The 13,580-nt window shown below is 31.7% G+C and overlaps 1 protein-coding gene across 3 annotated transcripts in view; it reads left to right on the top strand.

The window, feature by feature from the left end:
• Window positions 1-13,580, top strand: part of LOC106642958 (protein-lysine N-methyltransferase SMYD4) — a 316,248-nt gene that overhangs the window by 207,641 nt on the left and 95,027 nt on the right. For 2 of the 3 annotated variants that reach the window (XM_089594980.1, XM_089594981.1), the window contains exon 10: window positions 10,156-10,318. The exons of the other annotated variant lie outside the window; for it this stretch is intronic. In XM_089594980.1, the coding sequence (XP_089451106.1) occupies window positions 10,156-10,318 (163 nt within the window). The remainder of the gene's footprint in view (window positions 1-10,155; window positions 10,319-13,580) is intronic. 3 annotated transcript variants of the gene reach the window in all.

The following is a 13,580-nucleotide window of genomic DNA, read 5'->3' on the forward strand; positions in this document are numbered from 1 at the left end:
AAAAACTCAGTTTGTTTTGTAAAGATACTCTGTTGTAGGGTCATTATGAAATTTTTACCCTCACAGTGCTTTCACACCCCTAAATTGACTTATAGTTTTTTATGAGATTAATTAAAAACGGGGAACAGGAAGACAAGGAAGGCTACTCCTTCACCCCGTTCATCAAAAAATTAGAATGTTTCTTAGATAATTGTTATTTTTATATTTGTTTTCACCTCACCTCCACTGTACAATAACTTTAATGTATGTTTCTTATGTTTTATCAGTTTTTGTCTAAATAACAACGAATTTGGTTATAGAATTAAACTTTCCAAAGGTAGTTTATGAGATATAAAGTCTCAATAATATATCGAATTGCATGAGATTTAAATCTTTTTATGTTATATACTTATTTTGGCAGGTATATCTACACCCCCCTTTCACACCCTTTTCTAAAAACATCTTATTCTACTGTTTTTTAATGCTCACCACAAAATAATAAAAAAAGTATAATTTTTCGTTGCATTGATTTTTTTAGAATATTGGAGAACACTCATTTTACTTTATACGATTCTTTGATGATAGTAATGGTGTGCAAAGCGTGTAACTATCAATTTATAATAAATAATTAATTTGTCAAAAGTGTTACTGAAATTATAAAAACAATCATGTTGTAATATTTTATCTTGAAATTTAACGCGTTAATATCATTGTTGAGGTTATTTTTCAATAAAATATTGTTAAAAAGAAAACTTAAGCCCCACTAATATATATCTGAGAATCAAAAATAAATAAAAGTTATACACATGTTAATAAAATGTAAACATATATATGTATACGTACGTATACAACGTGCTCACGTACGTATACATATCGGGGTCCATGGAGAGTAGGGTCTCCATCAGATTTTTTTTAAAACGTGTAGGCCCTTTAGAAGCGGTGGGACGTACAGTTAAATTTAGGATCCATTGATTATAAAATAATATTTATCTGTCTCATCTGTTTTTGAAATTTAACTCAAATGTAATAAATCTAATTCGAATTAGCAATAAGAAAATTTCTTGTCTTATCAAAGTTAGATACTAAAGAGATTAAAAATGAAATAAAATGTATACATATATAAATTAAATGTATGCACATACATGTATACATACATATACGACCCACACGTATATATAAATATCATCGTCCTTGAAAATTGGTTAGGTTTGTGTGGAAAAAATGTGTGAAGGCACGGGGAAGTCTGTGGGGTACTCGGACAAAAATCGTAATGTGTCAAAATAAGAAATAAAATGACAGAATTTCGCTATACTTCGTTGGAAGTCGGTAGAAGGTGAGTGATGGTCTTGGGGGGGGGTGGTAGGTGGTTGTGTGGATTTTTTTACCCAGTCAACTATATAATATAAGAAGATACATACATACATACACTCTTACCTATAAACTTAAATTATAATTTAACGAAGGATTATTCTTTTATAAACAAATGTGATTAAGTATAATTTTAATTCAATTGATAAAATGTATACTTAGTTTCTTGTGATCATTATTTACATTTATGTTAATTATCCATTAATTTCTAAACAGAAATAGTTTTATTTGATAAGTTCGTAATGATTATTTTGGAAATTTAGTAGAAAATAAAAAAAATAAAAACAGTTTCTTATATTTGCATTTGAGACGAGTATTAAGACTTATTATTCACAAATTTCTATTACAAGTAAGAAATAAATTTTTCAATTCTTATTATTAGTTATTTTTTCTGTTTGCGAGATCAATAACGAGAATTTAATAACCGAAGATTAAAACACCACTACAACCATACCCGTAAAGATTAATATTTTAAAGTACTTTTCTCAATCTGATATTAAATAGAAAACAATAAAAATGATATATTAGCAACAATTATTAATAGCTATTAGTTTTTGACGAACCTTAAAAGTCTAGTATAAAATAGTGGTTATTAACCATCAGAATTCGTTCTAGTTACTCCTTTTTTCGATGTTTCTACAGACACTCATGACGAAAACAAAACAAGAAATAATAACAAATAATAACACTCGTTACACTTTATTATAGTCTCAAATCTGGACTTTACAAAGTATTATTATTAGTTTGTATTTTTGTTCGCTACCTTATCACAAAAAATTTTTGAGTAGGTTCAATGTTATTTTTAATTTCCATCGATTTTTGATAATAGATTGGAATCATGAGAATCTATCTGTATCAATATTCTTTCAACACCAGCTGGATAATTAATAACTACCGTACAGTGCTGATTACCAAATAGATTCTTCTATGTGTACTGCAACTTATTCATTTAATCTTTTAACTGTTCTACTGCAACAGAACTGCTTTTTTGTTCTTATTCAATAAATTATGCAATCGTAAAATTAAACGTTAGAACGCTCAAGATAACTGATATATGCTTAAAATATTTGAAAACATTCGTTTATGAATTCAATGTAATGTGTATATTTTTAAGCCAATGAGCCAAATAGTATAGTAGAATCAGCTCAAAATCATATCGGTATCCCAAAAATTCTGACTAGCTCGAAAAAAATGGGTTAGTAGTTTTAATGTATGGTAACGAATTAACACAAAATTTAACAAGTAGAAATGTCAGAATTTTTTTGGCCAAAAAACTAATTCTACTATGTCAAAAGCTTTTAACGATGCACTTGGACTAACTGTAATCTACATAATTTATTTAACATAATTAAAATAAATTGTGACGTGGTAGCTAAAGCTATTACGCCACTATATACCTATATTGTTTGGCTAGTCATCAGTGGCTACCGAGTCCTGTAACATACATGCTGTATGTTTCTTAATGACACATTATTAAATGTGTGTTCTCGGTGCCCTTGACTACAAGCCAAGAGGAGAGAGAAGGATAGCAGACGCTAAAAGAAGTTAAATATTTGTAAAGTATGATGGGACGATATTCGTGTGTTACAGGGAGAAGGGTACGTAGAGACCTTCGCGATGCGTCTCGAACGAATCAAGAGTTGGGTTGTCGCATCAGTGACTTATTTTTGGAACCTTCAACTATTTTCTGGTTTTTCGGAGTGTTGGAGGTTTCAAATAACACGGAGGGTCACGCACACCTATGCAAACTTACTGCATGCTGTACACAGTATTGCATCGGGCAGCAGAGAGAGAGAGAGAGAGAGAGAGAGAACGCATAGGAAGAGATCAGAGTATAAGGATGGACGAGCCAGCTAGATGATAAGACAACTGCTGAGAAGAAAATTACTGGAAGCCAGCTGTGTAACCGAGCCATCACCAAGACTGGGATAAGCTCCCGCTAGCGTAGTGTGATTGTGAGGATATTGGAAAGGTAGGTGTAATGTGCATAGTACACTAAATTTAAGTACGGGGATAGCGGTACTCGGGTGATCCGAGTAAGCGAGTGTGTGGGTACATTTGGGGATACAGTGAATGAGAAAGGCGTAAGTGAGTGTTAGCAAGATGTTCGTGTAGTGACACGCATGATGGTGATGGCCCATACGTGGTGGACATGACATGGTGTGTCTGGGCGTGTGTATGTGTATGTGAGGTAGGTGTGGATCTCAGATTGAGGACGACCGGGACTCGTATACATCAACACAGGCATACTGGTTTTGAATGCACCGTGTATTAATGCACATATTTATATGAATGAAAGAGGGAGTGAGATTTTTGAGAGCCTGTAGAAGGTGAATCAATACCGTCAATGCACTCAAAACGTGTAAGTTTCCAGTGTGTCAATTTTTAGTTAGTGCCTCATTGTTTTTCTCTTTGTAGGTTCCGTTCAAGAGTATTTGGCGTTCCTGAGCTCGACACCTGTGGCAGACTCCCTAAAGGAGAGGTATCCAGTGGGTAGGGACGAAAAAGGTAGCGTACAAGTGAGTTTTGCGATAAGGTGTTGGGACGGCTATTTTCCGGTCGAAATATCTTTGTCACAAAATAAAGTTAAAATTCAATCGGAGCATCATTAAAATTATATTGATTTGTAGTAAGATAGCATATTCGATGCAGGGATTAGGTAAGTTTTTTCGTTGATCTCGATGATTGTACATGTTTGAACAATAAGGTTCACATAAAGAGATGTTACTTCTGGTTGATTTGTAGCTTCTCTAAAAACTAAACAATAAATATTTTAGATGGTTTTAATAACTTGACAAACCATCAGTTCTTGATGATCAGTCAATTTTACTATGAACAATACGAAAAAAAAACAGAAAAAAAATTAAAACTCCAAAAGTTACGTTAACAGAATTGAGTTAGGGCTCAGATGCTTATGGTGGAAAAAACACAGAATTAAGTGTGAGTATTAACTTTTTATTTTCTATAAAGTATATAAACTGTGACTAAAAAATACTCATTTAAAATACTTATTTTTCGTAGAATCCACAGCAAAGTGAATTGGAAATAGTTAAATAAAAAGTGGTTCAGCATTGAAACAGATTAATGCTTGATAATATTATAAGTTACATTGTTCCAGTGTGTCAATATAGTTTTGAGGGTTCTAATAGTAATTCAAATTAAGTTAGGGAGCCAACCACTTACCCTATACCGGTTGTTCAATATTTACTAGTCGTTCTATGTTGACAATGCATTCCAGTTAGTAGTGAAAAAGGTCAGTTAAATCTAGAAAACTGTAACAAATATGTGTTATAAAAATTGTTAGTACCACATTTTATGGTTTAAAGTGTGGTTATTACCATGGATAATATGAATTCCTCAAAATTTTATTCTTTATAAAAAAAAAATTGAAGTCATTAAAACTTAATCAACTTTATTTCTAGATTCTTCTGATAAATCTGATCAAACACCCAATATTTTTGAAGATTAAAGCATGCAGTTCATGCAAAAAGAGAAATGGATTGGACGATTTTCAAAAGTATAGTTTAATGAGCAAAAGACTTAACCATGATGCGAATGATAAAATTGAAAAAAATATTGATACTTATAAGGATTCAGATACTGATACAGATGTTGGAGGTCATGCTGTTGCTAGTAAGTGACAAAGTAAAATAATTATTAATTTAAATGTGTTGGTATTGTACTACACACTTTGCACATTTTTCCTACCAAGGATACTAAACGTTCAAAGGTACCGAAAAACGCTTGAGGTAGGAAGTGTTTCTTATTAACCAACTAGGTTTTTTGTTAAGCCAACATCTAAAAAGAACCAAAAAAGAAACATAAGAATTGTTAAGAGATTATTTCTTCAAAAATCTAGTTATGAAAACCAACGTGATCCACAGCTTTCTAATCATATGCAGTGGCAGGAAGATAATTTGCCAAAAACATCAGGTGGAGTTAATATTTCAGAATTCTGTATCCAGTAGGAAGAGCAATAAAATTATTATTTATTATAACAACATTTGAACAATTTTGATAGAAATGTAGATCTAAGTAATGTTGAACCCCCAGCTGTAACTCGAACAAACCATAGAGGTCTAACTCACATAATAATAGTATTAACAATAAAAGTGTACAGCGAACTTTTTTTCTACTAGCATTATTACCATCATCAAACATATTATTATTTTTATTACTTACAGCCTTTTTTTTAACAAAGTTTTTAAAAAATAATTTCAAAATTTGGCTTTACTCCCTAATACCGTTTATATTCTGGGTTATATGTAGATCTATAGGTATATCAAGTTTCAAGCATGGACGGTATTCAGAAGTAAATCCGAAAATTTAGATTTATATAAGACTGAATAATAAAATGAGTATGAATACGATTGATGATAAAATAATATAACTGCAACGATTAAGAAATATAATTTAATTCAGATAGAGAATTATTTTTAATAATTGGGTTCCACTCGAAAAACTTACACTCCACAGCAAATTATTTTCCAAAGTAATATGTATTACAAAGAACTAAGAGAAAAGAATGATAAGTATAAGGAAGAGAATAGAATGGTGATTGCAGTCACGGAAGGCCGGCAAGAGAAAGAGAGACGGGATGATAAGTAATGCTTCTATCTCTCTTTTTCCTTACAATGGGTTGCAAAATTTTGCAGGAAAGAGAAAATTGTCATCTAATATTATAGTAAAGTAAAAGAGAAATTATGGTTTATTCGTGTGATTGTCGAATTAAGAAATATAAAAATTGAAAGAAAACAATTTGTGCATGTGTATTAGTATGAAGTTATGATACTAGTCACTATACTATTTGGACAAATTCGCTCTGTTTCTGCCAATGAGATAATATTTTCAGAAGATTTTTCACCAGATACTTATCATTTAAGCAAAAATTATTATTACAAACAAACCTTTAAATATCTCAACTTCTTACATTAGTTTTTCTGAACAAGTGAATGAGAATATCTTACATATTTTAGTAGTTACGTAGAGAACTTGACAAATTAATAAAATTTTTATAAAATATAAATCTATTTTCCAGCTCTACCTTAGTGAAGCTATTCATATTGATGTTCTGAAATGGAATTTTATGCTTCGTGAATCAAGGCCTACGTTGTTTTTGGAGAATAAGCTTGAGTTTTGTGGACTAAAAGAGAATTGGTCAATCGAGCGCTTAATGTCAGACGGTTAAAAGAAAGCATACCAAATAAATCTCCCGATCGGAAAGTTAGCAGAGCTCCCAAGCTAGTTAGCTGGTGCCTATGTGAGTTGCCTAGGTGGTACCAAGCTAGGATGGTAATAGGGCTTTGTGTGGGCGCTTACTGGGGATGAAGAAAGTTATCTACCTAGCTTTTCTTTGTACGCGTCGAGAGATTCGAGAGTGGATGTATATATATATATATATATATATATATATATATATATATATATATATATATATATATATATTGAGAGCAGCTGTGTAACTGTGTGTATTACAAATTGCATGTGTGTGTCAAAAAAGTAGAGCAGTGATTACTAATTGTATAAATTATTATGTACAAAGTATTTCTTAAGTTAAATTATTTTAATAATTTATTATCGATCATAAAGTAGAGCTTTCATTGTTGTTAAATTTAAAAAGAGTTCGTGAAAACAGAATTTTAAAACGTGGAATAATCAATGAAGTGGGAGCATTTAATAATGAGGGTGACTTGCGAATAAACAATGCTCGTGAATGCTATCACGATTTTGACTTATATACGTCGCTGGCATAAATAATTATTTATAATAACAGTTAAATGTTATTTCCGAATCTCTGTTTATTTTTCTAACCCTGTTATTTATATATTCACTGTTAATTTGGATGCTATTGTTGGCCCTACATAATCCGTCATCACACTCAGCCATCTACCTCTATGTATTTGCCCTGGTTCGATCTACATAGGTAACTGGGTAATCAATGGAGGCCTTACATAAAGCCCTCATAAGCTTTCTAATCGGGCTCCCATAAAACAAATTGAAGTGGACTAATTTAGACTACTTATCAGAAAGTTTTTCCGAAATTTTTAAATTAGTTTCAATAAAAATATCTTTCTCATACAAATTTTAATTTTTTTTAAATCTTATAATTTAATTTTTCAGGTCTTTACCTTGATTAGTTGCAATAAATGTGTAATAGGAAAGAAAAAAAAAAACTGAGGTAATACTAAAAGTTATTTATAATTTTCGTCATCGCACTAGAGATCTGCGTCAACAGGAAAAAAATGAAAATCCTGTTGCTATTCGTAGAAAAATACAAAGATACAATGCAGAGCACTGAACTTCTGAAGACTGCTTGAATTTAATAATGATTATAATACAAGTGTCACAGAAACAACTTAAAATTATATCTAGATTAGAGGACAATATATGAGCGGAATATTTTTTTAAGGTGAAATACGTGTGTACTTCATTGCGATCTTAAAAAACCATAATTTTAAAATTATTTGATTATAAGTTAAGTAGTCTTGAGACGAAAAACTTTCGCCGATTTACTTATCCTACATGTGTTTAAAATGACAGATAGTTAACGAAGATTTGTAATAAATTACTATTAATATGTAAATTCTACCTAAGGTAATTATAAAAAAATTAAAAAATAGATGATTTTTTGTGATTATTTGGTATATTGTAATTATTAATTTCGAAAGACCAGCTTCATCAAATACCAAAACACCGGATTTAATAACATCTTCATATTTTCATAATAAATATTAGGTAAATTTAAAAAAATTCAAGTTTTCTTTGTGCAAAAATTCATGGATGATTATAAAAAATAATAAATTTCATTCAGCATTATAATCTCCCTTTTTTTAACTGTACAATAATTACGCAATAGCCGCTAGTACGTGTACTTAGATATTATCATTTATCATTCTTTACTCGAAATAAATCATCAAAATTCACACAGCCACATACCAAGATTAGCATCAGCTACATTGTGTCTACAGACTTTATTATCTACTTTAATCAATCTGGAGATTATTATGTACAGTTCATCACAGTGTACATTTAACTTTGACTAGTTGCATGTTTTTTTCAGCCTCTTCAAATTTTGGTTACAGTTGTGACCTTCTTGAAGTAAAACATCTTACATATACGCAGAAAAAAATTACAGAAACTTGTAATGTAAAAGCAACGGTAATCCTGTGAAATTTTGTCGTTACACAAACTTTTACCGTAGAGGTACATGAATTTTTAGCGTAGTTTACAGTAATTTTAGTACTAACTGTAAAATTCATTCCACATTCACCATAATGTTTATTTCATACGACAACAGTAAAATTCCCCCTAAAAAAGTACATAGCTATTGTCTGCAGGGTCACGTAAGTTAAAGGGCAAGGCTGACCATCGACCAGTTGTCTACTGCAGCGTTGCTTAACCTATAAATTGTAAACCTGAGCTGGTATTTGCATGAATACAATTGCTTTTCTACGTATTGTTGTAATTACGATGCAGTCCTCTTTTACTTCTAGCTATTCATAAAAGATACACATATTTACATGTATACGTGTACTGATTTCTGTATTACACATATTACGTCTGTCGTTCTCTCGTATAGGTTATAGCCCACTACAGCAGATAACTGGTCGGCTCTTTCCTTCAGCTTACGTGACTCTATAGCCCATAGCTATATGCTGTTTCAGAAGAAACTTTACTGTTTCCGTACAGTAGAAATTATAGAGAATTAGGACAAATTTTACAGTTTATATATAAATAACCGTAAACTACAGTGAAAACTTATGTACCACTGCGTAAAAATCCACGTCATAACAATATATCACAGGATTACTGTTGCTTTTATGGTAAAAATTTTCGTGATTATTTTCTGAGTGTACATACAGTAGTATAGATTGTCCTCTTGCCTGCTTCGAGCGCTAACCCTTATTTATAGTTGAATATTTGATGACTTTTGGTTGATGTTAAGATTGGTTCAGATTTTGACTTATATTATTTCATCTTGTTTAGTAGATATCACTGATATATTGATTAATGTAATTATTTTTGCTAGGCTTACAACATATTTAATGTTTTTAAATAAATAAACGAATAAGGATGCCTCTTCATATCTAAAATTGTTTTTCTAAGGCACCTTCTTCAACCAGAACAGGTTGTTTTACGATGGTTAACCAATCATGTCATCTAACTGTGGCATTAGAGATTCTTGTAGTGGTTTTTTTTTAATTGAAACAATTTTTATTAATAAGTCATTTGAAAAATAAATATGTAAAAGACAAAAAGTAGTGCAGAACTTGACATAAAACACTCAGAGTTACTGTAATTTAATTGTAGAAGGAATTGAAGTTGTACACAGATTAATTAATATTCGTACGTTTAGTTTTTTACTCCAATTTTTTTTCTGATTTATTAGAAATCTTAGTATACACAAGATTTTTTTTAGAAAAATTGTAAGATAAATGTATGAAAAAAACTCCTGGAAAAGTATTTATATATTCTAGCAGAGACCATTTTTAGACAATTTATTTTTATCACTTCTAAATTAGTTAAGATTTGGCACTTGTGATCGTTATTAAGAAAGAGCTCGTAGTACACATGGGCATTAATGCAGATGTAAATACTTGAGACAACGTAGGGTATAAAATATTCCTACTTAGACAGATTATTAACATATTTTATCTTTGTTAACGATCAATTTAAGACGTCAAACTGTATGCTTATTAAAGAATAACTATGAACGTCTAAAAAAATCTATTTCATAAAATTTGAATTCATTCTGTCATAAATTTAAAAATTTGTTTTCAAAGTACCTTTGTTTTGTTATTCCAATAGGTCGATGGATAGAGTCTATATTATATCTTGAGTTCGAAATTGTTGCTGTTAAAGAACGATTCGGTTGCGATAGTATAGAGCTTGCTAATGAATTGAATAAAATTACAGATATTTGTTTTCAATATCTATCGCAGGAGAAGGATTTAAATACCAAACAATGCAAGTAAGAAATTTGGTTTTTCTTTGTTTGTATTATGTAATTTTAGTTATGTTTATGTGCTCTAAAAATACTTAGCATTTATCATGCATTACATTTTTCTGATAGTATTCATCATTTTTTTTTCATGATTTATCTTACTCAAAATAAGTCTGACTTATATGTAATCCTTCGATTATAATAAAAAGCTATTTACTATGAATTTAAAAACGTAGCTCTTAAACTAAGGTTAAATACTAAGGTTCATGCTGTCTTTAAAAAAGTCATTTTGTCTACATTCATGTGAACCTTTCTCGTGGGATTTTAGTAGAGTAAATCTACCTCTATCTTGAGAGTTGTTGTATTCCTTTTGTTCTAAGGCTAATATTCTCAGATATGAGAAAATACGATTCAGACATCTGATATATCTTTCGTAAGCTTTTGCTCAGCAGTTAGAAAATTATCCGTCTTATTCCTATCTAGATCCCTTCAGTAATCTGCTCACTCATTGAACTCAATTGTAGACTGCATCAAAAAAGAAGCACACAGATTAAACAAAATGCACAAATTAGGTGTCTACTTCACTTGTGATCTGTTACTCTTACTATACTATGTTACTTTTTTTTTGCATGACGAAATAATCAAGATATTCTAACTTTTGCGTAGTTAGGCTTGGCTCACATATTCTTATTTTCTCTAAGATATCAACTGCTTCTTCTGAGAAAAATTTGATCAAAACTTATACGCTACAACGTGCATCTCTTTGATAGTTATCAAAACAGTGCCAGTATCCCTGTTACTAATCCAAACTGGCTTGTGTATCTTTGATACAATTTTTATCAAAAACCATAAGCAAGAAAGATAGTATGATCAATGACTGTTTTCGATCGAACATCAAAACGTATTAGCACCTCCTCATTAACTTTACATAGTGCATCTGTAAATTGAATGTCAGAAGCCACTAGAGGAGACCTTAACTTAAATGACTACAGATGCACTAACACTTTTATTCAGCATATTAGATACAGTCTTTTATCAGGGTGGCGACGTGAGGTCAGGGGTGTGGAAATCTCATGACATTACCGACAGAACGTAATACTGTTAATTTCTAAAGCATAAATGCATCAATCTTAAATAAATCTATAAAAAATTCTTATTACTATTTTTAAAAAATCATGATTTTCTCTTTAATTAGTGTGGACACATATAAGAATCAGAGGATTATATGAATCCTCAGTGTTTGATGTATCGAATTGTATTTTTTTTTTCGTATTTGTAGGTTACAAAATTTTTTCATGTCAGCCCGTGTTAAGTTATTCAGTTTTTATTTTGAAATATCTTATCAACTAGGTGGCTGAAATGGGATGAAACAGATACATTTATTTTTTATAATTCATACAATGAATGGAAAACTAAATTAGAGTTGTTAACCATTGTCAATGATGTATATTGAACCTCCTTGATAGAACTAATCACCCAAAATCAAATAAAATATCTCTTTTCTTAGACCAGCTGTCATGTCATTGATAAAATGATCTTCTCATAGGTACTGCCAGTAGAAATAATATTAATAAGATTAAAGGTGTCAACAAATATTTGTTTATATTACAATACCATGAGTGCTTACTTGCATATTAAGCACATCTATAACTCTAAGTTGTGCGTATTAGCTCAGTCTCGTTTTCTTATTCTTCTTTTTTATAATAATAATGGGAAATGATTGTATTGGTATATGCTAGTCGCTATAGAAAAAAACGTTATTATCTGTATAACTAATATATATATATATATGTAGTGATGTGTCGTGCCTTGCTCGCCTAGACGTCAGCAGCAAGACATGGTACATCTAATATTTATTAACAATTATTCTTAAGGGCCATTAGGAGAGGTGGATAGCTGGCATTCAAACACATACAATTAAGGAAAACACATCTATTTATATATAAAGATAATGTGTTTATTCTGACAATGACTATGCATGACGTACAAAAGAATGTCAACGTCCAGACACCCGACAAGACCTATCAACTAACAACTCGGCCCTGTGGGTCCAACAGTTGCTGTTCGGCACAGTGCTTTCACGGTAGGGACAGGATTAAGGGAAACAGGCCTACCGTTAACACTCCTATGGCGAGGTACGCCGCAACTTGACCACGGGCACTGGGAGATCCGTCTGGCAGGCGTCAGCACTCGGATGGCACGAGTCCCAGCAGAAGCTGCGTGTATACGCCTGCAACCGGTCGGGTCAGCAACAGGTAGCCGTGGCTGCGTCTCCTGTTGTCGCCTGATACGGAGCTCGCCTCACTCGCTTACGCAAAACGCAACCGACGTATATAAAAGTACGACTCTACGGCGAGCAGACAAGAGTGAGAGTGTCTCTCCTCCCGGCCCGCTGATCCGTGCTGCCTTGGCACCTCAGCCACTTACACAGGTGTGTGTTGCGTTGTTACACACACACACACACACACACACACCAGGTGTTACCCACAGTCGGGAATCGGTTGTGTTGCCCATAGTAGGGATGGATGCCTATAAATGGGTTTGGGATAAGGTAGGGGTAGTGCGCACTGTACCGCCTCTCCTCCTGTCTGCTATCACAAAACCGGTATTCTGACTGTGACGGTGACTCGTCACGTCACAATATATCTCTACAAGCGTTATTTTCTCATTGCTAAACCTCATAACGTTGATTTTACTATTCACTGGCATGTATTTGCCTATTAAGTAAATAATATTACTATGCTATTGAAGTACTTAATTTTTTTAAGCTATACCATTTTCGCAGTACATGAGGTTCAGTTCATAAATCTTTCAGTTAAAATCATCCATACCTATATGTCTCAAAAATCATAAGTTTTTTATATCATAAATAAATCTACGAAAGAATTAAATTTTGTATATGTTCACAAGTAGAATGGAATTATTTATGTAAACACTTGATTTATTTCTAATTTTTTGTGTCAACTAAGATTAGTAGACTAGAAATATATTTTAAAAATCATACTGCTACTTATATTTAAGAGTTCTTAGAGAAAGTTATAGAATAGAATTACGCTTACAATTGCGCTTGCCACATATTATCATTGTTTTTAAGTTTTTAGTTTCTGATTTTATTGATTAGGCGTTGCTGCGAGGGGGCAATTTAAAAGCTCACAAAATACTTTTCCCTAAGACGTTTGAAAAAAGCTATAGAATAAGCAGTTATGAATAAAGACAGAAACATTCTGCAGTGTTTCTACGTTTGGCAATTGACAGGCAACATATTTTTGTTATGTTACCTTAAAAAATT

The sequence above is a fragment of the Copidosoma floridanum genome, unplaced genomic scaffold (genome assembly GCF_036245765.1).
Source record: "Copidosoma floridanum isolate Cflo_tuat_1 unplaced genomic scaffold, Cflo_Japanese_pri ptg000022l, whole genome shotgun sequence".
Classification (NCBI taxonomy): domain Eukaryota; kingdom Metazoa; phylum Arthropoda; class Insecta; order Hymenoptera; family Encyrtidae; genus Copidosoma; species Copidosoma floridanum.